Source organism: Pseudorca crassidens, chromosome 21 (genome assembly GCF_039906515.1).
Source record: "Pseudorca crassidens isolate mPseCra1 chromosome 21, mPseCra1.hap1, whole genome shotgun sequence".
NCBI classification, from domain to species: Eukaryota; Metazoa; Chordata; class Mammalia; order Artiodactyla; family Delphinidae; genus Pseudorca; species Pseudorca crassidens.
Genome location: NC_090316.1, coordinates 25,535,993 through 25,561,813, shown reverse-complemented (window position 1 = coordinate 25,561,813; position 25,821 = coordinate 25,535,993). Strand labels below are relative to the sequence as shown.

Here is a 25,821-nt window from a genome sequence, read left to right as displayed (position 1 = left end):
AGAGAGAAAGGACCCAAGAAAATATTTGAAGAGATTATAGTCAAAAACGTCTCTAACATGGGAAAGGAAATAGCCACCCAAGTCTGGGAAGCGCAGAGGAGTCCCAGGCAGGATAAACCCAAGGAGAAACATGCCAAGACACATAGTAATCAAATTGACAGAAATTAAAGACAAAGAAAAATTATTGAAAGCAACAAGGGAAAAACGACAAATAACATACAAGGGAACTCCCATAAGGTTAACAGCTGATTTCTCAGCAGAAACTCTACAAGCCAGAATGGAGTGCCATGATATATTTAAAGTGATGAAAGGGAAGAACCTACAACCAAGATTACTCTACCAGGCAAGGATCTCATTCAGATTCGATGGAGAAATCAAAAGCTTTACAGACAAGCAAAAGCTAAGAGAATTCAGCACCACCAAACCAGCTCTACAACAAATGCTAAAGGAACTTCTCTAAGTTGGAAACACAAGAGAGGAAAAGGACCTACAAAAACAAACACATAACAATTCAGAAAATGGTAATAGGAACGTACACATCGATAATTGCCTTAAATGTGAATGGATTAAATGCTCCAACCAAAAGAAACAGGCTCGCTGAATGGATACAAAAACAAGACCCATATATATGCTGTCTACAAGAGACCCACTTCAGACCTAGGGACACATAGAGACTGAAAGTTAGGGGATGGAAAAAGATATTCCATGCAAATGGATATCAAAAGAAAGCTGGAGTAGCAATACTCATATCAGATACAATAGACTTTAAAATAAAAGATGTTACAAGAGACAAGGAAGGACACTACATAATGATCAAGGGATCAATCAAAGAAGAAGATATAACAGTTATAAATTTATATGCACCCAACATAGGAACACCTTAATACATAAGGCAACTGCTAACAGCTATAAAAGAGGAAATCGACAGCAACACAATAATAGTGGGGGACTTTAACACCTCACTTACACCAATGGACAGATCATCCAAACAGAAAATTAATAAGGAAACACAGCTTTAAATGACACAATAGACCAGATAGATTTAATTGATATTTATAGGACATTCCATCCAAAAACATCAGATTACACTTTCTTCTCAAGTGCACATGGAACATTCTCCAGAATAGATTACATCTTGGGTCATAAATCAAGCCTCAGTAAATTTAAGAAAATTGAAATCATATCAAACATCTTTTCTGACCACAATGCTATGAGATTAGAAATCAATTACAGGGAAAAAAACGTAAAAAACACAAACACATGGAGGCTAAACAATACGTTACTAAATAACCAAGAGATCACTGAAGAAATCAAAGAGGAAATCAAAAAATACCTACAGACAAATTATAATGAAAACATGATGATCCAAAACCTATGGGATGCAGCAAAAGCAGTTCTAAGAGGGAAGTTTATAGCAATACAAGCCTACCTCAAGAAACAAGAAAAATCTCAAATAAACAATCTAACCTTACACCTAAAGGAACTAGAGAAAGAAGAGCAAACAAAACCCAAAGTTAGTAGAAGGAAAGAAGTCATAAAGATCAGAGCAGAAATAAATGAAATAGAAACAAAGAAAACAATAGCGAAGATCAATAAAACTAAAACCTGGTTCTTTGAGAAGATAAACAAAATTGATAAACCATTAACCAGACTCATCAAAAAAAAGAGGGAGAGGACTCAAATCAATAAAGTTAGAAATGAAAAAGGAGAAGTTACAACAGACACCGTAGAAATACAAAGCATCCTAAGAGACTACTAGAAGCAACTCTATGCCAATAAAATGGACAGCCTGGAAGAAATGGACAAATTCTTAGAAAGGTATAACCTTCCAAGACTGAACCAGGAAGAAATAGAAAATATGACAAACAAATCACAACTAATGAAATTGAAACTGTGATTAAAAATCTTCGAACAAACAAAAGTCCAGGACCAGATGGCTTCACAGGTGAATTCTATCAAACATTTAGAGAAGAGCTAACACCCATCCTTCTCAAACTCTTCCAAAAAATTGCAGAGGAAGAAACACTCCCAAACTCATTCTATGAGGCCACCATCACCCTGATACCAAAACCAGACAAAGATACTACCAAAAAAGAAAATTACAGACCAATATCGCTGATGAAAATAGATGCAAAAATCCTCAACAAAATACTAGCAAACAGAATCCAGCAACACATTAAAAGGATCATACACCATGATCAAGTGGGATTTATTCCAGGGATGCAAGGATTCTTCAATATAGGCAAACCAATCAATGTGATAAACCATATTAACAAACTGAAGAATAATTCAAACCATATGATCGTCTCAATAGATGCAGAAAAAGCTTTTGACAAAATTCAACACCAATTTATGATCAAAACTGTCCAGAAAGTGGGCATAGAGGGAACCTACCTCAACATAATAAGGGCCATATATGACAAACCCACAGCAAACATCATTCTCAATGTTGAAAAACTGAAAGCATTTCCTCTAAGATCAGGAACAAGACAAGGATGTCCACTCTCGCCACTATTATTCAACATAGTTTTGGAAGTCCTAGCCATGGCAATCAGAGAAGAAAAAGAAATAAAAGGAATACAAATTGGAAAAGAGGAAGTAAAACTGTCACTGTTTGAAGATGACATGATACTATACATAGAGAATCCTAAAGATGCCACCAGAAAACAACTAGAGCTAATCAATGAATTTGGTAAAGTTGCAGGATGCAAAATTAATGCACGGAAATCTCTTGCATTCCTATATACTAACAAGGAAAGATCAGAAAGAGAAATTAAGGAAACAATCCCATTCACCACTGCAACAAAAAGAATAAAATACCTAGGAGTAAACCTACCTAGGGAGACAAAAGACCTGTATGCAGAAAACTATAAGACAGTGATGAAAGAAATTAAAGATGATACAAACAGATATACCATGTTTTTGGACTGGAAGAATCAATATTGTGAAAATGACTATACTACCCAAAGCAATCTACAGATTCAATGCAATCCCTATCAAATTACCAATGGCATTTTTTACAGAACTAGAACAAAAAAAATCTTAAAATTTGTATGGAGACACAAAAGACCCTGAATAGCCAAAGCAGTCTTGAGGGAAAAAAACAGAGCTGGAGGAATCAGACTCCCTGACTTCAGACTATACTACAAAGCTACAGTAATCAAGACAATATGCTACTGGCACAAAAACAGAACTATAGATCAATGGAACAGGATAGAAAGCCCAGAGGTAAACCCACAAACCTATGGTCAGCTAATCTATGACAAAGGAGGCAAGAATATACAATGGAGAAAAGACAGTCTCTTCAATAAGTGGTGCTGGGAAAACTGGACAGCTACATGTAAAAGAATGAAATTAGAACACTCCCTACACCATACATGCAAATAAACTCAAAATGGATTAGAGACCTATATGTAAGACTGAACACTATAAAACTCTTAGAGGAAAACATAGGAAGAACACTCTTTGACGTAAATCACAGCAAAATCTTTTTTGATCCACCTCCTAGAGTAATGGAAATAAAAATAAACAAATGGAACATAATGAAACTTAAAAGCTTTTGCACAGCAAAGGAAAACATAAACAAGACGAAAAGACAACCCTCAGAGTGGGAGAAAGTATTTGCAAACGAATCAACGGACAAAGGATCAATCTGCAAAATGTATAAACAGCTCATGCAACTCAATATTAAAAAAGCAAACAACCCAATCAAAAAATGGGCAGAAGACCTAAATAGACATTTCTCCAAAGAAGACATACAGATGGCCAAGAAGCACATGAAAAGCTGCTCAACATACTAATTATTAGAGAAATGCAAATCAAAAGTACAACGAGGTATCACCTCTCACCAGTTAGAATGGGCATCATCAGAAAATCTACAAACAACAAATGCTGGAGAGGGTGTGGAGAAAATGGAACCCTCTTGCACTGTTGGTGGGATTGTAAATTGATACAGCCACTATGGAGAACAGTATGGAGATTCCTTAAAAAAGTAACAATAGAATTACCATATGACCCAGCAAGCCCACTACTGGGCATATACCCAGAGAAAACCATAATTCAAAAAGAAACATGCGGGCTTCCCTGGTGGCACAGTGGTTGAGAGTCCGCCTGCCAATGTAGGGGACGCAGGTTCGTGTCCCGGTCTGGGAAGATCCCACATGCCGTGGAGCGGCTGGGCCCGTGAGCCATGGCCACTGGACCTGCGTGTCCGGAGCCTGTGCTCCACAACGGGAGAGGCCACAGCAGTGAGAGGCCCGCGTAGCGCAAAAAAAAAAAAAAAGAAAGAAACATGCACCCCAATGTTCATTGCAGCACTGTTTCCAATAGACAGGTCATGGAAACAACCTAAATGCCCATTGACAGACTAATGGATAAAGAAGATGTGGTACATATATACAATGGAATATTACTTAGCCATAAAAAGGAATGAAATTGGGTCATTTGTAGAGACGTGGATGGATCTAGAAACTGTCATACAGAATGAATTAAGTCAGAAAGAGAAAAACAAATATCGTATACTAACGCATATATGTGGAACCTAGAAAGATGGTACAGATGAACCAGTTTGCAGGGCAGAAATAGAGACAGATGTAAAGAACAGATGTATGGACACCAAGGAGGAAAGTGGCGGGGGTGTGGGGGTGGTGGGATGAATTGGGAGATTGGGATTGACATGTATACACTGGTGTGTATAAAATTGATGAATAATAAGAACCGGCTATATAAAAAAATAAAATTAAATTCAGAAAAAAAAATAGGGGTTCCCTGGATGGTGTGTGTTACCAGTCAGCCTTCTGAAAGACAACAAAGAGAAAATTGCAGTTAATCAGAGGGCGAAGCATTTTACCTGGAGCCGCCTTGGGAGAAAGAAGTGGATTGACCCCCAAAAATTAGTGAAGAATTCTCTGAGCAGTAGCCCTGGTATTCCAAACATCGCTCTATCAATATCACCTACCTGGAGGAGGAGTACAAAATTCTAGGCAAGTGTGCAGTCCCCACTGCAGCAAGAAAAGGACTGGAAAGGACCTCAGAATGTCTGATTTAAGGGGCAAATGTTTTAAATGACATCAAAAAATTTTTTTTCTAATTAAAGAAGTAACACATATTCAGTACAGAAGCGTTAGGAAATTTGGAAAAATCTCAAATCTGGTCAGCTGTAATCTCACCAACCAAAAGATAAGCACTTTTTGTGTTTGCAAATTTCCAACCAGTATTTTTCCTGATTATGTTTAAAACTAAGATGTGTGAGGGCTTCCCTGGTGGCGCAGTGATTAAGAATCCACCTGCCAATGCAGGGGACACGGGTTCGAGCCCTGATCTGGGAAGATCCCACATGCCGTGGAGCAACTAAGCCCGTGCGCCACAACTACTGAGCCTGCACTCTAGAGCCCGGGAGCCACAACTACTGAGCCCACGTGCCACAGCTACTGAAGCCTGCGTGCCTAGAGCCCGTGCTCTGCAGCAAGGAAGCCACTGCAATGAGAAGCCCACGCACCGCAACGAAGAGTAGCCCCCCGCTAGCCGCAACTAGAGAAAGCCCGCGTGCAGCAACAGAGACCCAACACAGCCAAAAATAAAATAAATAAAAAATAAATTTAAAAAAAAGTCCTTGATTTTGCATATGTTAATTTTTTAAATTATGTTTTAAAAATGATAGGTTTTCATGGTCAAAGTGAATGATACCTGATAGTCTTGTGATCGCTTCTCAGTGAACCAGATCATACTGATCAGTGGAACTTTCTGAAATGATGGAAATGTTCTCTATGTGTTGTGTCCAGTATGCTGACTACTAGCGCCATGTAGCTACTGAACACGTGAAATAGAGGAACTAAACTTAATTTCGTTTAAATTAAATTAAGTAACCACATGTGGCCAGTAGCTACTGTATTACACTGAGCAAATACATTGTATAAACACTGTGATCCCAGGCAACAAAGAAATGCTCTTAGTTTCATGTATTCATTATAGAGAGATAAAAGCGAAATATGACTGGCTTGTAGTTTTTGACATCAGGATTTTATGATTTTTTTTCCCTAGCTTTATAAACACTTTATTAATAAAGGTGTATGATCTAAATTCTATAAGACGATTTGTGGAGGTAACCCTGAGGATTGACGTCAGCAAAAGAAGTTAGTGGATACGGAGAAGTGTGTGATAATGAACCCAAATAATGTTTTGTTTTCAGTCAGCAAATATTTGATCACTTTAGGGGCTGAAACCACTCTTTGGGGTACTGAAGATACAGTGAACCCTGTTCTCATTCTGGGAATAGGGATAGAGTAGCCATTAGTTGCAGTCAGACCAGGGTGTATTGAAATGTCAGGAAAGCAGTCCATGGAAAGACTCAACTTCTCTGAAGCGTGTGTTAGTTTAGTGGCTCACCCCTTTTGACAGGTTCTATGGGAGCCTGTAGGAAATATGAATATAACCCAGTACGCCGAGTTCAGCTTCATGATGGAAAGATTTGGCTGGTATTTCTTTACTTTCCAGTCCATCTGGACTTAGTTTCAGTCATTTTTCCCCTCTTATTCATAGTTTTCTTGGGGAAGTATTGTGATACCTTCCTTTCATGTGTGTTTACTTTTCATTCCTTAGTTAATTGGAAGCACCTTGAGGTCAAAGGTTAGCTCTGGAGATATGTCTCCTTTGAAAAAATATGGCAGCCTTTGCAACTTTCATATTTTTTTCCCCGATTCCATCTTACAGAGGAGGAATGCAACCCACAGAGAGGATAACTTGGTCATAATTAAATAAGCCAGTGATAAAGTAATTCAGTTTCTCAGCTCTTTGACCTTCTAACTAATTCCAGCTAAAAGAGCTCTAGGACCCAATCATGGTATATCTTTAAAGCAACAGAAATACTGATGATAACTTTGAAAGCTAATTGGGAAATACCTCTTTCAGGTGTATTTTCAGATGTAGTTGTTGCTTCTCAAATTGAGGGCATATTTGCCTCTGGGGACCGGGGCCCTATACTGCAGGTTTATACAACCTCAAGATCAACGTGGAGGTCCTCCCAGAGGGTCAGTTCACTTGTCAGTTTTGGAAAGTAATGTTGAATGTTGTTCAATGGATACAATTTTTAAAAATTTTATTAAGACAAAAGCGATATGTTAGAGAGTATAATACAGAGCTTGTATGAATTTCAGGGAGACTTCCAAACAGAATCTTTTTTTTTCTGTGTATTGCAAACTTCTCTGGGCATCCCTTCATTATCCTGTGCAATGGAAAATACTAAGTAGAAATGTCTGAGATACATTCAGGTGTGTTGGAAGTGAATAGTCCACAAATCCAAATGCTGTTGTAATAAAATCATAATTGAGAAGGGTAACCTCTCATTTCCCCACACTTTTCCATAGTTTTCTTACCACTTAATATCAAAACATGACAATTTAAACTCTGTCTTTTAAACTGAAAACTCACAGCCTCTCCGTTTTTCTCACTTTCATCTTTTTCCTTCCTTGCCTTCTTTGGACATTGATTAGAAGAACTGAGAACAGAGAAATAATGTGTCCCACAGTGTGTAGTATGGAGAACTGCGCATCTGCCTCCTTAATTTATTGTATTGTATCCAGAGTGCATCGGAGAAGCCTTAGAGTTTAATTTTCTTTGAATCAGTTGTACAGGGTATTGTGGAGTAGTGGGGAGATGTCTGCACTGAGAATCAGGAGGTCTGGATGCTAATTCTAGCTTTGCTACTAACTCTGTGTAACCTTGGGCAAGTCATCTTCCCCACTTGGCCCCTAGGATTATCTTCAATCAAAAATGATAACATACGAGATGACTTTCTGTCTCCTCCAGCTCGAAAATGCCATTATTCTGTGTTCCTAATCCTATGAGAATTGACTGATCCAAAGACGTTTGAAAATTTTATGAAGTTACATGGAAGAGCCACGCTCTTCAGTTTGTGTTCACACCGATGCTCTTTAACACTTGGGTACCAAGTGTATGTGTTCTTTAAATGTTTAGTTTCCTTGCCTATACCGTGCTGCATCAAATCCAACTTAATTGAAATTGTTTCTTCCACCGTAATAAAAATGCACATAACTCAGTAAACCCTGGGCTATAAAGACCTTGAAAACTTTGGAGCTTTCTGTTTTTGAAACCACTTTCACTGCAGTTTTAATTTGTACCCCTTCCCCAGCTTTTGTGTAACCAGGAAAGTCTGATCTGTCACGGGTGCCCAAGGATTTTTGTTTACAGGGTTTCGTCTCTTCCCTTTATCTGTCAGTTTGAACTAATGTTCTACCCTGGGCACTTCTCCAGATGTCAGACTATCACCGTAGCACAGACAGTTGGATAGATTCTAGGCAAGTTGTGTTCGGTGTACATGGTACTTCGAGAAATGCATTTCTGATTTTCATGCTGGAAACTTTGGACAGTCCCTTTGTGAAACAGGAAAGTACCTCATATCTCTGTGCCTCTCTCTGTTCCTTGTTTAAGCCCTCTTTGCATCTCATTTGGTCTCTCACAATCATTGGCCCTTCCCTTGTCTCAGTAATTAATTATCTTCTCTCTTTCCATGCGTCCCATACCCCATTGCCAGAGTAACCTAAACTTTCAGCGTCGGTAGCATCACTCCCCTGTAAAAACTGCCTTTTTCTCCTAGAATTTCATGCTCTTCAAAATCTTATCTAGCCTGACTTACTCTTTGGCTTCATCTCTACCCACCTCCTTTGTGAGTCCACTCTAGCCACGCTAGACAGACCATCAGCCATGCTCCAGAACCTCCTGTACTCTCTGCTCCACGTCAGCACTGTGCACGCTGCTCCACTGCCTGGAAAGACGTCTCCAGCTTTTCTCTTCCTCCCCCTTTCCTTACCCATCTTTGGGGTCCCTTAACTGCTGCCTTGTTCCTGAAACGCCACCCAGTTCTCTCCATGCTTCCTTGCCGTCTTTCTCCTGTATGAGAAATAACCATCCTTCGCTGTTCTTGTGGCACTCTGTCCCTCTTTGCCTTGAATGACTCAGATGTTGATGCCAAACTGTGAGGACAGGAGCTGTAACTTCATCCTTGTACTGACCTCAGCGACAAGCAGAGAGTCTTCCACGTTGTATTTAGTAAATGTTGGTCGAGTTGAACTACATTGAATTAGGGTAGGTTTAATATAATATTGCTGCAGACTAGGATTTTTTTTTCTTCTCTATTGGTACAGTTTTGCAAAGGGAAGAGAGTCCTGGCATCACAGACTTCTTTCTCCGTGGTGATGGGAGGTGGAGAAGACCCCGGGGGTGGGCAACGTCTGACCATGCCGTCAACATAGCTTCCCTCTAATGAGCTGCCGTCAGCTTATAAATACTTGTTTTTAGAGATAGGGTAATGCTTCTTAGGGGGGGAGATTGATTAAGGCTATAAAAAATAAGTGAAATTTATTGCAAGTATCAGGTGGGTCATTTTCTTATTCGTTCAAAGACTCTTCTTAATCGGATCTGAGGACACCTCCTCTTCCCTCCTCTCCCTGTGTGCCCTGCTATGAACACTCTGCTCCTGCCTCATGCTCCTCCCATCTGTATTTCCATACCTTGGTTCATACTTCCTCTCTCCAGGTCATTCATTCATTCAGCACAGATTTATTTATTGCCTGCCGGTGGCTAAGCACCCTTCAAGAATGTATCTGTATGAACAGACTTGTGCTTGCCAAGGGGGAGTGGGGGTGAGGGAGGGATGGATGGGGAGTTTAGGATCAGCAGATGCAAACTATTATATATAGGATGGATAAACAACAAAGTCCTACTATATAGCACATGAACTATAGTCAGTATCCTGTGATAAACCATGATGGAAAAGAATATAAAAAAGAATGTCTCTATGTGTATAACTGAGTCACTTTGCTGCACAGCAGAGATTGGTACAGCATTGCAAATCAACTCTACTTCAATTAAAAAAAAGAATGCATCTGTAAACAATAGAGCATGCAAAAATCCTTCTCTCCACGGAGCTCACGTTCTAACTGGTGGTATGCCCTTTCCCTGTTGTCCAGATGCTAGGACGAGCTTGTCCTGCCTGGAAGCCGTTCCTGACTGCTTCAGCACAGGCTCTTTCTCCTGCATTTTTAGAGGCACCTGTTACCTGTTCCTCCCTTTTGACAGACATTGTCTTGTATTCTTGGTGCTCTTTATGTGTGAATATCTTATCTCCTCGAGTTCATTAGAAGCTTCTTGAGAGAGGATACCATGTCATTTGTTCATGAAAAGGTTTGTGTACTCACGTATATACCCTGCCTTGTGTACACTGTCTTAAATGTTTGCAGTTAGGCCCCTAATAAATATCTTTCATTGATTTGAGGGCATTTCGTGGCTCTCCGTTTTATCAAGTACGGTCGCCCTAAGACCGTGCTCTACCGTTAGGCATCAAAGCGTTCTTTAAAGATCCTGCGTGACTGTGTCACTACTGGTGCTGCTACTTAACCCTCTGCTGAGGAACCAGCCACATGCCGAGCGCAGCCTCTGCCTACACCTCATCAGCTGAGGAGATCACGTCTGCGATATTCTATCTGAGGTTCGCAAGTCTTGACTGTGACACTGATTCTGTTGTTCAGAGGAGCAGAAGGCACCAGGCGGAGGAGAAGGCCTAATAATTACGTCTGTAGTTGATTCTTGTGTGCACCTCTCCATCAGAGACTGGCATCTAAGACATCAGAGTGCCTCGATTTCTTGCCTTTATTTCTGAGTTGAGGCTAATGAGTGTCCATCGTAAAACTCATCTCCGTATTAGTAGGACTGCAAAAGGAGGTTATGGCTTTGACGGGTCAGTTGCACCCCTTTGCATGGCCATTCGATGACAGTCAGTGGCTGAGGCTGGAACACACTCCGTCAGGGGCTAGAGAACTGAGCAAAGGCACCTGCCCCCAGCCTGGGAGCCTCACCTTACGGGCCTCATGTGCTGACAAAGGGAATTGGCTTCCATTTAAAGGTAAAAGTTGAGGGATGGAGTTCTGGTTTTTTTTAAATTTTGTTTCCAGTGGCTGTAGTCGACAGGCAGACCTCTGAGGCCTCCTGCCCCAGGTTCAAATCTTGCCTCTGCCACTTAACCAGCTGTGGAAGCTTGAGGAGGGCAATTAATTGCTTTTTAAAACGGTGCTAATAACAGTACTTACCTTAGTGGGTCCTTATAAAGCTTGGATGAGTTTTTATATGCGGGCATAGTAGGCCCACATAGAGATGGAAGCATACACGCTTGGATATTAGAAAATATTTGTCCACTTACTTAACCTTTTCTATGTCATAGAGGAAACTTGAGATTTTAGCTGTCGAGAGGTGGTCCAGTGACCTAGAGCTGCTTCCCTAGATGCTCTTAGAGTGCCAGAGGTCAAGATACCTCGATATAGATCTTAGCTTTTATATAGTACATCATTGCCTTCTTAAGGTGCAGGGTTTATTTATTAGGCGTGCCTTCGGACCTTATAGCGATCAGACTATGCCTAAGAGGAATGGGCTGAGTTAGGTGGATTTCAGTGGATTTATAATGACTGCCAACATAAACAAGCTCAGAGTGTTGAGTAAAGGTGAGCTGTCTTGGGAGGAGGCCCTGGCGCTGGGCCGCAGACTGAGTCATTGTCACGGATGGGAGCTCAGGTGGCATGTCCAAGGAGAGGAATTAGTACATTGGAAGGGAACATCACAACCAGACTGTTTCTGATAAGACAAATACAGCATAATTGACGACGTTTTCTTTCTTTTTTTAAAATTGCATAAATGAGACCTGATTTAATCGCAGATAATGTGAAAAAGTTCTCTAGGGGTTGAAAGTGTGACAATAGCCGAACGCCTACCACTGTCTTAGATCAGGTGAATATAGAGCCCGGAGCGGGGGAGGTGATGGTGCCGTGGGGAGACACAGTTAGAGTCTATCTCATTCTTCATATGACGTTTTTAGAGGGAGTTTGATACGCCCGAGCGGGAGCAAAGGCAAGGAACCAGGAGGGCAGAGGATTTGAAAAGTGTCAGGTGGTCGAAGGAGCTGAAGAAGCTTTATTTAATAATGTTGAGATGGAACATACCAGCAGATCCATAAAGGCACATAGACGTACCTACGGTGTCCCACACTGTGGGCAGCTAGAGAAGAGACGGCTTAGAGTGTAGGCACGGGATTATTATGTGTAGCCATCAGCTGAGTTAGCAGACAGAAGAGGGTTCTCCATCATTTAGCTTTCCGAGGGCAGAATGGGAACCACTGTGTGGGGTTCCAGGACTCAGCTGGCGGGGGAAGCCTTCACCGGAGGATGTGCCTGGCTTGGACGAGGCCCGAGCTCTGAGGGAAGAGGGCCTTGAAGACGGGCTAAATCACAGGTGCGAAGACACCCTGTGATTCTGGTGGAGCTTTAGCCCGGCAACCTTCTAACTCAGAGATTCGGGATAGCCTTGCTGAGAGATCCATTACGTTGCTGTACCTCCCAGCTCCAGTCTCATCCTAGACTTCATCTTTATTGTTGGTTAGCTACCGTATTCATGAGGATGTGGGAGAATTTGCTCTGCAGACATCCTCAGCTACCCAAATCTACTTCAATTCGGAGTGGGGGATAATTGATCGGTATCTCTTTGGTTCCTGAGTGGAGCTAGTGAGAGGTGCCTGTTTGGGTATTATTTTGTTTGGGGGAGTTTGGGCAGAATTAGTACCAACACAGCAGCATTCACGTCATTCTTAATTGTTCTTTTCCTCTCAGACTCCATTTTTCTGTGGTCTTAACGGGATGGTGGATACTCCTCTCCTCCTTTCCTCTCTCCCAACTCCCACCCCTTTTCCGTCTCGAGCCATTTCTGTGTCGTTTCTTGTACTGTAAACAGATATGAATCATTTTCTCTACGGTTCTGTCGAAATAAGTTCCTCTGTGTGTCCGTGTGTCCGTGGGTGTGTAAATACAATGTGTACACGTGCCTGTGCCTGAGCGATTCAGCGTGGGGCTCACCAAGCGTGTGGTGCAGTACAAACAGTGCAGTGAAAAGGATGTTTTTGCACAGATCTGGAATGGCTTTTTTGTGCCTTACCGATCTGAGGCACAGAAATTCTAAAAAAGAAAAGAGAAAAAGCCGAGGAAGCAGCAATGTAAAAGAAACCCTGTGCATCATCCCACCCCCCTCCCCGCCGTGGTTTGCGTGGTGTTGGGAGCTCAGGGGCACCTCACGGGGAGAACGAGCTCTTGACACAGTGACCTCATTCCCCATGCCGCCCTTCTCCTGGCAGAAGCTGTGCTGGCTCCCGGGCTGTCTCTGCTGCAAGGCGGCCGGCACTGCATCGGGAATGATGCGACCTAGGCTTGCAAGGACTTGCCCGGCAACTGGAATTTATGACAGATAGCTCGCTGCAGCTGAACTTTGATCCGGGATACAGTCGAACCGCCTCTTACACACAGGAGGGAGACACGTCCTTCTCTGCAATGAAAAGCCAGCCTTAAAAAAAAAAGAAAAAAAAAAGAGAGCGCATGTGTCAGGTTTATAATTATGAACTGGTGAGTGTATGATGCCAAATCCTTGTTAACGTGTGTGTGTGTGTTTTCTCCAAACATCCGGAGGTATTTGCCCTTTTCCCTGTTTTCATGATGAAAAGATCTGAGTTGATGCTCAATGCATGGGAGGGGGCCTGGGCTCCTTGGAGAGGAGGATGTGCCCCTGGCAGCCCCGGGCCTGGGGTGCATTCCCAGCCCAGAGTCTCCGCATTTCACAGACAAAGGAGCCCCTGCCAACAACCAGAGGCTGTAGCTTTTCTTGGAGTGATGACTCACTTCAGCTCACAAAGGATTCTGGGCAGGGTAATGAGAAGTCAGGTTAGCTGACCCGGCCCTATGACTTCACTTTGCAGAGAACAAGGCAGTAGAGGAGTGACGCTGCAGATGCCCAAGGCACTGCAGTGGGATATTGGCTCAGGACCGGTGGCCACGATAGACGGGACTATAGGTATGGGACGGGATGCCAGCTGTTCCAGGCAAATAGGAGGAAAGAACGGAAAAGAGGATTTTTTCCCTCTAAAATCATACCAGCAAAGTCCATTCATAAAGCTTTTTAAAGGTGCTTTCTGCCAGCTTTTGAACTGAACTTGTATCAGCATCTCCAGCCCTGAATTGTCAGAAGAGCTGAGAGTTGGGGGACTCATTTTTTTTTCCAAGTAGACGTATCAAGGTAAAGTACCAGATTCCTGTTGGGTTCCACGTGCCCTCAGTAGCCAACCTGAAATGCTCATTTAGGATATTATGACTTGAAAGTTTACTCTTTCTTCTTATTCCAGATTCTAGGACATCCGTTTCTGTTACTGGCTCTTCCTTGTGCCTGAATACTACCCCCTAGCATGCACCAGGCTTTAGTGCCAAAGCTACCTGGGGGATGGAGCCAGTCCAGAAAGGGTCAGGTAGGTCTCCCCTGCTTTTCTTTCAAGAGTTGTTGTGTGCAAAGAAATATGGTAAAATGTAGCCATATTTTGTATGGAAATGGATACAAATGTATAGTAATCAACTCCCTCAATAAGGGTGCCCTGTCCTCTGAAACATGGTCTTGCTGTGATAATCCCTCCACAGCCTCAGTCTTAGGCAGTAGAAGTGCTTCATGGAGGTGCCCACCAGACGCAGCCTCGCCAGCATGATTCATGTCACAGCCTCACATCAGAGACCAGAGTCAGCTGTAGGATGTGCAAATAGGAAATAATTAAACGGCTCCAGATTTCCATCAGCGGTAATATCTCTTTCACTCCTCGGATGGAGGCATTCAGTAAATATTTTTTGAAATTTTTTCTTTTCAGTATAGTCCCTAAATTTGGTGTGTTATTTGGCCTGTTAACCTACACGCAATGCACTAAAATCCAAGAAAGCCTGCTTTATATGCTCGGGGACTGCTTCCAACATCAGACAGAGGTAGCTGTTAACTGCTGGGGAAGTAAGCGTATTTCATCATAGTCTGTTGTAGGATCCAGACGATTACAGAGCTGTTTTCTTACGACGTCCATGGGCTTTTCACACAAAAGCTTTTCTTTTTTCTTTTTAAATAGTGAGGTGGTAACATTTGGTCCTCCAATGTACATGACATGCTACCTTTCCAAAGCGAAACTTGGCAAATCTGAAAGCATGGTTTTACCACTTCATCCAATTTATGGTTTTAGCGCTTTCTGTTAAAAAAAATATTTCTGAGAATGTTAAATGCATTTGTAATAATAATTAGAACATTTTAGAATAATGCAAACCGTACGCTGGACAGGACCCTCAAACATCTCTTTTCTATTTGCTCTCATATCCACCCCCATAGCTCGCCCTCTCACAGAAGGAAAGAATGTTTGTTTCCTTTCTTCATTGTAAAGATGTGTCTTGTTTGTGCCTAGTACTTGGCATTTTCAAAGCAAAGTTGAGGATGTTGAGTCAGTTTCAAAGGATGTTTGATCACATCTTACCATGCTGAGAATATAATGTCCCCACACCCATCAGTTCTACTCATCCTTAAATACCTTATTCAAAATCTCCCTCCCACAGAAGGGCTTTCTCTGATACTCCAGCAGGAGGTCATTTCTTAGTCCTGTTATAGAATTAACTTCTCTAGATAGACAGCTACATAGATATAATTAGACCAGATTCCTATTATAGGAATTATAGGAGTTAATTTGCTAGCCATTCAAGGATTTTCTTCTTACATCTCTTCTAAGGACATTTTAAACAGTAATTTGAACATATTATAATTGCTTACATTTCTACACATTTATATCATGTTTCCCCACCTAAATTATAAGCTCACTGAAGGCAAGGATCAAGATTTGTGCCTTTCTCTACAATTCCCATCTCCTAGCAGTTCTCTGCACGTGGAAAGCACTCAACAAATAGTTGATTAAGAAGAAAGGCAGTTTGGGCTTCCCTGGTGGCGCAGTGGTTGAGAGTCCGCCTGCCGATGCAGGGAACACAGGTTCGTGCCCCGGTCCGGGAGGATCCCACATGACGCGGAGCGGCTGAGCCCGTGAGCCATGGCTGCTGAGCCTGTGCGTCTGGAGCCTGTGCTCCGCAGCAGAAGGGGCCGCAACGGTGAGAGGCCCGCATACCGCAAAAAAAAAAAAAAAAAAAAAAGAGTAAGTTGAATAAATTTAGATAGGCTTGGGGACAATCATGTTAATACTAACTACTTATTAAATATCTATTAGGTGTCAGGGACCATGTCAGCACTTAATCCCCTCAATAACTCTACAAGGTGAACATCACTGTGTACACCTTACAAAAGAAGACAGTGAGACTCAGAAAATGAATTAATTTGCTCCAAATCACACAGCTAATGAGGAGCAGAACTGGGCTCTGAACTTAAAGTTGTGGCTTAGAGTCCATGGCCTCTGCCACTGTCTTGTAATGCCAGACTTTGGAGAGAAAAGGTACTTCCGGTACAGTGAGTTGGGAGTTTTCTCTGTGTGTGTGTCTGTCTGGCCTTTTGTACTCTTTCATCCCTGTGTACTTGTCTATAGTTCTGTCAATGACAGCTTGAAGGGGTGGTAGGTGTTCCTTTGTTGGGGAGTTGGTGGCAGTCATTCTGTATGATTTGGTTGTAATTTGGGAACTATCAACGTATATATTTGAACTGCCCTTAATTAGGCCTTCTGGTTCTATTACAACTGTATTTTACAGAAATTGGTTACAGTATAGTTGGGACCTAAACAGATGAAGCAAAGAAAACAAAGGTTGAGCATCAGCTGTGGTGCTTCTAACTTAGAAAGAGTGGAAGCGGGTGACCCTGGATACTTGACGCTGACGTACTGAACTATAGTTGAGGATCATCATCAGCAGAATTTGGAGCATCTGATGTCTCTGGCGTTAGGCTAGGTTCTGATACAGAACGGAGAAGGAAGAGAAGTGTGTGATAGCTTAACATAGGGCATTGGATTCTGTCCTACATGATGCGCTTATAATGAAGAAAAAGAAGACACTCTATTGCACAGGACTCTTGTTAGCCAGGTGCCTTGCAGAATTGCATGACATCTGAGAGCTCTTATTACCTGTTGTCATCTAGGACTGGTATTTCATCATGATTTTATCTCTGGTGGTAAATGGTCTTCACTTAGCCCTGGATGAGGGACTAGGGAGCAAGGAAGCTGCTGTTGATGGGAAACATCTCGGCGGTGAGCAGGGTCTTACCCTGTCTCGTCTGTATGTGTGGTACCTATTTACTCAGCAACATTTGAGTGCCCAATGTGCGAGTGTTTTACTCCATAGTGCCTCACATACGCCCCACTCGGGTTATAACGTGGAGACTTCTTAGCAAAGGTTTGAATTATGGAAACGGATAATTGGCCCGATGGCTCATATTTTCATTGTGACTTTTCAGCTACAAATCTATCGCAGTAGCGGAACGATCCAGAAGTGTTCGAGGTCTATGATTAGAGAGATGTCTGTCATCATCCTTGGTGATGGTGAAGACAGCTCCCGAACTACAGAGTTCTCACTTCTCCCTGTCCACTGATTGCCTCCTCTGTCTGATTCTCCACGCTTTGTGGCTTGTCCATCTCTGCTTATCCTATGACAGTTTTTCATCAGTCGTCAAATCTCAGTAGCAAGAGTAGTAGCTAATAGGACTAATGAAAGCTTGTAGCCTCGGGAACATAATAGGTTTCTTCTGTAAACCAATGAGCCGGCTGATTTGTCATCACACCTAGTGCATCTCTGCATTAGACAGGCTGCTAAGCAGATTCAGGTGATACGGTGGACGTTAACCCGTGTGTGTGTGTGTGTGTGTGTGTGTGTGTGTGTGTGTGTGTGTGTGTGTGTGTATCTGCCATCTGCCACCATGACCACTCTTATTTAACTCTCATTAGAAGTTTCTTGGTAAGTCATGGCTAATAGACACCATTAACTGTAGTATTATTAATGAGAGCCTCGTATTTACATTTTCTTTTGAATTAAAACAGTTTATCTAAATAATAAGCTTAGGAATTAGACCTTCTTTAAGAGAACTCCATCAAGTGTTGAAAGAAAGCACCAGGGAGCTTTAGAAAAGCTGTTAGAGAGTTTCTAAATTTTCCAAAAAATTTTTTTATTGTCAACTTTACTGCCATCAACGATTGCAATGAAGACTCAGCCTTTAATTTCTGAGATCAGTGGCATTTAAGCCAGACATACAGTAAACTGGTAAAAATACCTTTTTCAATGCTGGGTGCCTTTTAAATTTCAGATACAAACATTTGAAAGTCAAGTATAGTAATTCGGTTTCAAGGGAAAGCTACTTAAAATGAAGCAGCGTGTGAGTTGATGGGGGTTGTGTGTTCTGCCCTCCTGTAAGGGTATTTCGGTCTGCAAGAGGATGTATAGGAAGGGGATGTGTGTTTTTCTAGAACAGCTTTTTAAAAAAGAACCGTCTGTTAAAAGAACCAAAAAGAACACCTATACATAAAGTCGGGGTTAATAAATTGAACTAAATTGTAAAACACAAGATTCATCTGATTCGTTCTGCCTCCGAGAAACTGTTCACTTAACCTCAGAGAGCTAATGATTTCCCCAGGCCCAAGGGTATTGAAGATAAAACTCGGCACATTCGTCGTTCTATGAATAGTTTGTTGAAAGGAATAGACCTGTATTATCACTGTGCCCACTGTACATTTTACAGGCGTGTTTGACCATTTTTATGAGTCACGGTATCTACTGCATGTGGTAGTTTTATTGGCATCTATAATTTTAACTTTAGTGTTAATTTTGGCAGTCCAGAGAACAAAAACAGGCACACTTTGGTCCTGAGGAGCAAGACTTTGAGTTAGAAAAGAGTAAATTATGAAGCCTTTATTACACGGGAAAAAGTTAATAGCCAATCAATCTATTTTGCTGTCGTTTTTAAAATTACAGCCTACTTTTTCCGGTTGGATGAGCATTAAACTAGTTTTCTCCAGCAAGACGGAAACAGAGGTAGACAGCAGTACTATATTATGCTTTTATGCCAGAATTCTGTTGCATTGATATAGAATCAAAGAATTTGAGAGTCTGAAGGAATCTTTGAAATTATGTCATCCCAACCCTCATCTGCAGACACAGAGTGGCAATTATATTTTGTTATTAGAGACTGGGCGCTTATCAAACTATCTCCTGAATGCCTTCTTATACTGGCAGTTTCCCAATGATAAATTAGTACAGTTTCAGAACTACCTTTGTAAGTAGGTTGCTTTGGTTCATGAACTTCATTAGGGTCAAAGGTAACTTCAGTCCAGAATACAGAGTGAATTGACATTTACGATGGAAAACAGTATGTGAAAATAAAGAGGAAAACAGGCTAATTTGAACGGAATGCTGGTACTTGGGGAAAAAAAGATTATTTAAAGAAGGCTAAGATAGAAGATGAACTTTGGGGAACTTTCAAGGTTGTATTATAGTTTATTGTGATGTGATCCACCTGGAAAAATTACAGCTTTCCTTTTCGTATTTGATGGGTATGAAGATGGGTACTTTAAGATGAAAGGAAATAGATTTACGTTTGTCTTTCTGGTAGGTATCTTTTGGAAAGCTATGGGTATCATCTGGGAAGGGGTGGATGTAGGTTGTCATGGAAGTCACATCTTCTTAGTTGCGTCCCTCCCCCGCCCTGCCCCCCCTCCACCCGTGCGTATGCAAAGGTTGGGGAGCACAGAGAACCTAAATTAGTGACTGGGGAAAATGGCATTCATAGAGGACTGAGCTTTATTATAGTTCTTCCTCTTTTTTTTTTTCGTACAAAAAGAACCAAGATAGGAACAATTTTGGAACTCAAGTTTCAGAGGTTTGGGGTATCTAAGAGGCACTCAAATAAATTTCTTGAAAGGATGAATTATGTGAGAGAGAATTTTTTGAAAGAATCCTAACTAAAGTAACTGGCCAGAAGTTGGAAGGGAGAGCAGATAGAGGGGGTTAAATAGTAAAAATGCATGGGCCTGATAAAGATATTTCTGAGGTGGAAGTCACCATCTGTAGAAGATAAAAGACAGGAAGTCGGCACATGCGTGATGTCTGCTTGTTGTCGCAGACCCTCCTTTCAGTTGCCTGGCGGTGGTAATAGTCACCAGTTTGTTCCCTACAGTTGCGCAAGAGTGATTTTCTAACACAAACGTGTCATGTAATTCCCCTGTATAAACACACACAGGGTTCCTGTCAGCATAAAGGGTAAGAGTGTGGAGCCTTCTGGTCTATGAGGAGGCTGCATTTCTCTCCGTCTCACCCCCAGCCTGCTCCAGATGTGCCAGAATAGGCCGTCAGCATCCCCAGCTCAGCGCGCTGCGCCGTGCCCCGCACATGCTCACTCCCGCCTCTGCTACGGCAGCTGCATCCTTCACTCTCCTCGTCATCACCGGACACATTTACCTTTGTCCTCATACATCTTAGCCTGACTGTAGTACCTTAAACGAAAGAAGTGTCCAAATATTCCCTGAGGTATTTGAAATCTAATGTGAAATGCTCTTAAAATCAACAAGGTTTACTTAGAATTGTAATATCGTCATGCCTTCTCACATTTTAAATTCATTTAACAGAAATTTATTGAATGCCTGCTCTGTCCAAGGCACCGTGCTTGGCTTGATCTGAATGATCCTGGATTTGACAAATGTTCCCTGAGGACTGGACTTAAATGGATGTTCGTAAGAAAATAAAGCTGAGATAAAACCTATTTACCCCTGCTTTCTAGAACAATAGGACAGAATTATAGCATTTTAGAAAGAATTGGCTAGCCCACAAGGTAGCCGTGAGCTTTTCCCGGAGTTGTCTTTATGAATATGTTCAGAACTAATTCTGGCAATAGAAAAATCCATCCTATAAATTATAGACAAGTAACAATTCATAGTTTATGCAAAATGTGGTCGTTTCTATAGATTATGATGACCAATAATATTTTAGCAGTATTTACATTCCCTTGTTTTCTTCTTTGACCATAAATGTGGTCCAGTTGTTGGAAGAATTTTCTAGTAGCATATTTTAAGAATGACTTGTTGGTTCCTTAAGTAGGTCTGATATAAGATCCAAAGAAAATCATTGTAAACTTGAATAAGATGTTGTGTTGTGTTGATCGATACCTATAATTCCTTTTATATAGATCTTAAATGCATGTCTTAGCCCTCACTTAATGTATAATTTTTCTGTGGTAACTGCTATGTTTGGGGCAAAATTAATAGGGAGAGTCTTAGAAATTTCATGGTTAAGTATATTTGGTTTCGTTTTGCAATTATTTAGCAACATATATTAATAAAATCACAACTCTTTGGATGCCCTGAGCAATCCCTTGGATTCCGATGTTGTAAATGGATATTCATTCATTCAGCAAACAAGTACTGGGTGTCTGGGGTGAGCTCTGCGTTATTCCAGGCACTGAGAATGTAGGAGTGTGGGGCTCACGTTTCCTTCTGTCTTGGAGCTTATATTCTAGTGGGTGAGACAGAGAGTATACCAGTACACGCATACACACATTCAGAGAGTGAAGACAGTGACTTGGAAGGACCCTGGTACCAATTCCAGTAGTGGGGGGGGGGTCCCCACTTCACCAGCAATTCTCTGACACCAGCTGAGTGTCCCACAGTTCATCCCAATTCCAACACCATCTACCTGGAAAGCATCAGATCCCATGGGTTAAGGGCTCAGTCCACAGGAGTGCCCTCACCGCACCCCACCCCTGACCACCGATGTCACTCGCAAGCCCAGATTGTCACCTGTGTTCTGAAAGACTGGTGATAGATTGGAGGCTCCCACCACCCCCTCCTTGGGTTCAGTTACTTTGCTAGAGCAGCTTACGGGGAGAAACACTTTACTTACTAGGGTGCCAGTGTATTATAAAAGAATACAAGTCAGGAAGAGCCAGGTGGAAGAGATGCATAGGGCAAGGAATAGGGAGATGGCACGGAGCTTCCATGCCCTCCCGAGGTGCACCACCCTCCCCAATCTCCACGTGTTCAGCAACCTTGGAAGCTCTCTGAACCCCATCCTTTGGTTTTTTATGGAGGCTTCATTACATAAGCATGCTTGGTTAAATCATTGGCCGTTGAAGATTGATTCAACCTCCAGCCACTCTCCTCTCCCCGGCGGAGGTCAGGGGGCGGGGCTGAAAGTTCCAACCCTGTAACCACGTGGTTAGTTCTCCTGGCTATGAGCCCCCATCCTTAGGTGCGGGTCCAAAAATCACCTCACTGATGTAACAAAGATACCTTGATCTCTCTCACCACTTAGGAAATTCCAAGGGTTTTAGGAGCTCTGTGCCAGACATGGGGATGAAGACCAAACATATATTTCTTATTATAAACCATAGTATCCAGTAACATGAGAGAGAGTGTGCTGTGGTTTTAGGACAGCATTAGATCGGGTGCCTGGGCAGGGCTTCCCTAGGAGGCCCTGTTTAAATGGAGACCCAGAGGCGGAGAAGCAGCCCGTCCTGCAGAGATCTGCGTGAAGCACATCCCAGGCAGGGGCTCAACAAAGGCGAAGGCTCTGAGTGGGGAAAAAGCTTGGTGAGTTCAAAGAACAGAGGAAGTTGTGAGCATGTTGTAGGGGGGAGCGGAAGAGGGGTCGGCGGATGGTCCCAGATGTGGGTGGACAGGCTCAGGCCAGCGTAGACCCAGCAAGGAGTTCGATCTCCTAGGCGCAGTCGGCAGTCACTGCAGGATTTCATGCAAGGAAGCAGCGTGTTTTACGCTTTTCTAAGAAGACTGCTCTGTGGAGAACGGAGTGTTGGGTAGGAGAGAGTGCTGGGAGGCATCAAGCCATTGTCATGGGCCAGGTGAGGGGGACAGTGACCTGGGGTAGGAGTCGCATGGCAGATGGAGTGGAGGGAAGAGACCCAGGAAGCATGTGGGTGTAGAGGACACAGGATGGCCGGTGGGGTGGGACGGGAGTGAGAAGTAATTTATCTTAGTGCACTATAAAAGCAAGAGGACGGGCTTCTCTGGTGGCGCAGTGGTTGAGAGTCCGCCTGCCGACGCAGGGGACACGGGTTCGTGCCCCGGTCTGGGAAGATCCCACATGCCGCGGAGCGGCTGGGACCGCGAGCCATGGCCACTGAGCCTGCGCGTCCGGAGCCTGTGCTCCGCAACGGGAGAGGCCACAACAGTGAGAGGCCCGCGTCCCGCAAATAAATAAATAAATAAAATAAAATAAAAACAAGAGGACGTGAAGATGGTCACTTAGAGCATCCAAATTCCATTTGATTCTCTCTCCTGAGTTAAATGTTATTCCACGTATTCAGTATTATAGTGAAACTGAGCTTTTTCAATACCAATGCGTTTCAAGAGACACTTAAAGCTTACTTGCCTCTTACAGTTGGCTGCAGTGACTGAAAAGAAATTAACTTAGAAGATCAGTAAACGTTTGATATTTGTTAGTTAAACTAAACAAGAATTTCAGCTAACAGCATAAGGACAAGCATGACCTAAACTCGTTAATTTTGCTAATAGTCATTCCTTCTTTACAGAAAGCTCAAGTTCCCTATAACATATACAAAATTAGAAAATAGACCTGCATTATTTTAAAAAAATCCTATTTAGTATTTTTGTATCTTTAGTCTTCTGAGAAGTCCATAAGTATGACAGGCAAATTCTAGAAGGTGTTACCCTCCCAAATGATGCACAGGTCCAAAGGTACTGGAATGTGCTTTGATCTCCCCACCCCACCCCCCCCGCGTGCTTGTTAGCTGACCCCATTGTCCTTTTCATCTGACTTATGAAATTATTCCAGGGACTTCCCTGGAGGTCCAGTGGTTAAGATGCCCTGCTCCCCAGCCTCAGAGCACAGGGAGATCAGCTCGGTGCTTTGTGACCACCTAGAGGGGTGGGATAGGGAGAGTGGGAGGGAGACGCAAGAGGGAGGAGATATGGGGATATATGTATATGTATAGCTGATACACTTTGTTATACAGCAGAAACTAATACACCATTTTAAAGCAATTATACTCCAATAAAGATATTAAAAAAAAAAAAAAAAAGATGCCGTGCTTCCACTGCAGAGGGCATGGGTTCCATCCCTGGTCGGGGAACTAAGATCCCACATGCCGTGTGGCATGGCCAAAAAAAAAAAAATGCCGGATGACTTTGAAGTCCACGTAACCAACCTAGCAACTCTTAAGAAACCTGCCTCACTGCGGCTCATCCTGTCCTGTAGAAGGTGGAGGGACAGAGAAGGATCCACAGGAGAGATCTTTAGAGTGGCTATGGCTGAGCTACACAGCCACCATGGGGAGGGGAGATTTGAACATGAGTAGCTCCAAACACACCCCTCTACTGCATCTCACCACCACCATTAGTTCATCCTTTACACGGAAGCCTGTAGAATACGGTTGTGTTTGAATGAAGGGTACAACAGGTTTTCAAAGATTTAAATACCCTCTTCTAGGCAGGAGCAAGCTTGCCTCCTGAGATGGGCGCAGACCACATCATTCTGTCATTTTTGTTTTTTTTTTTTTTTTTTTTTTCGATACGCGGGCCTCTCACTGTCGTGGCCTCTCCCGTTGCGGAGCACAGGCTCCGGACGCGCAGGCTCAGCGGCCATGGCTCACGGGCCCAGCCGCTCCGCGGCATGTGGGGTCTTCCCGGACCGGGGCACGAACCCGTGTCCCCTGCATCGGCAGGCGGACTCTCGTCCACTGCGCCAGCAGGGAAGCCCAGTTCTGTCATTTTTGAGTCACCAATATGAATTGAGCTTCACCAGCCAGTGAGTGAAACTCACATCCTCAGCAGCCTCCCAAAATTCCGTGTTCCAGCTTCTGCCCTCTGCTACCCTAACAAATACTTGCGAGCATCTCTCAGAGGTCTATCTCTTTATGAGACTTACATCCCATAGGCCCCGGCAGTCTGTGGGTTCTAAGTTAGGTCAGTTCCTGGTTTCTGCTGCTCTGGATTTGTGTGTTTCCCCCATCTCTCTGGCTGTTGAGGAAGTGTCTCCCTCTTGTCAGACCCACATCTTACAGAGAATGGAGCCACAGCAGAGCTGATTGGAGCCCCAAGGGCTGCAGGAAAGAGGGGAGCGTTGGACTGAGCTGGGCCTGGGGATGAGGGGGGTCAGGCTTCAACCTTTGACACTGGGGTCCTGATGCTCCATCTGGTGCACCTGTTAGACTTACCCCCTCACCTGTTGGTTTTCATTCCCAGGTGCTGTTGCCTGGTTTTATCCATCAAAGCATTTCCCATCCAGTCCATCAAAGCAGGGTTCACGTTCTTTCCCAAAAGGCCTCAGGATTCCCCCATCAAACTAGGAGTTGTGGCTGGGTGCAGCAGGCTGGTCCACCCCAGAGCACCCAGACACCTTCCTGGAGGCTGTTGCTTAATGCCACAGGTTGGCCCAAGTCCAGTTCTGGTTAGTCACGGTGATTTATAACAAGAGTGAAATCATACTTGGAAACAAGAGGAGAGATTATGTAAATCCATGTGGGAAAGAAGCTTAGAAGCTCACAGATTTTCTACTCCGCTGATGGTTTCACCCCCTTTCTGAATGGCCTTTCTCAAGTGAAACCTTACAGAACCCCAAGGAGGAAACAGGTGGCACGCAGATGTCAGGAGCAGATTTCCCTGCCCTCCCGCCCCTCCCTCTGCTGGGGGCACCCCTCCCTGCCCCCAGAAGCCTCTCTGGGGAATGCTAGGGATCCTTCCTTGGAACATGACTTGAAAATCACCACACTGTGACGCCAAGATTGCAGAAAGGAAGGCAGTTATGTGCATTAAATGTTGCCATGTCTGCCCCTGGCTTCTGGGTCTGTAGCCTCCCCCCACCCGCATTGGCTCTTTCAGATGCAAACGTGTGCAGGATATGCCAGAGCCCTTCCTGGGTGGTAAGATCGTCCTCCACGTGGCCACCGGAGTCCTCTTCTTGAAATTCATATCTGACACTGTCATTCCTTAAATTCCTTCTCTGGCGCACCATCCTTCATAGAATGAAGGCCTTGGGCACTCAG

At 43.2% G+C, this 25,821-nt stretch overlaps 1 protein-coding gene across 4 annotated transcripts in view; it reads left to right on the top strand.

The window, feature by feature from the left end:
* Positions 1–25,821, top strand: part of STOX2 (storkhead box 2) — a 209,530-nt gene that overhangs the window by 158,956 nt on the left and 24,753 nt on the right. Inside the window, exon 1 of one of the 4 annotated variants that reach the window (XM_067721774.1) lies at positions 13,566–14,341. The exons of the other annotated variants lie outside the window; for them this stretch is intronic. Coding sequence (XP_067577875.1) covers positions 14,317–14,341 — 25 coding nt within the window. The 5' untranslated portion in view covers positions 13,566–14,316. Of the gene's footprint in view, positions 1–13,565; positions 14,342–25,821 lie in introns of those variants that run through there. 4 annotated transcript variants of the gene reach the window in all.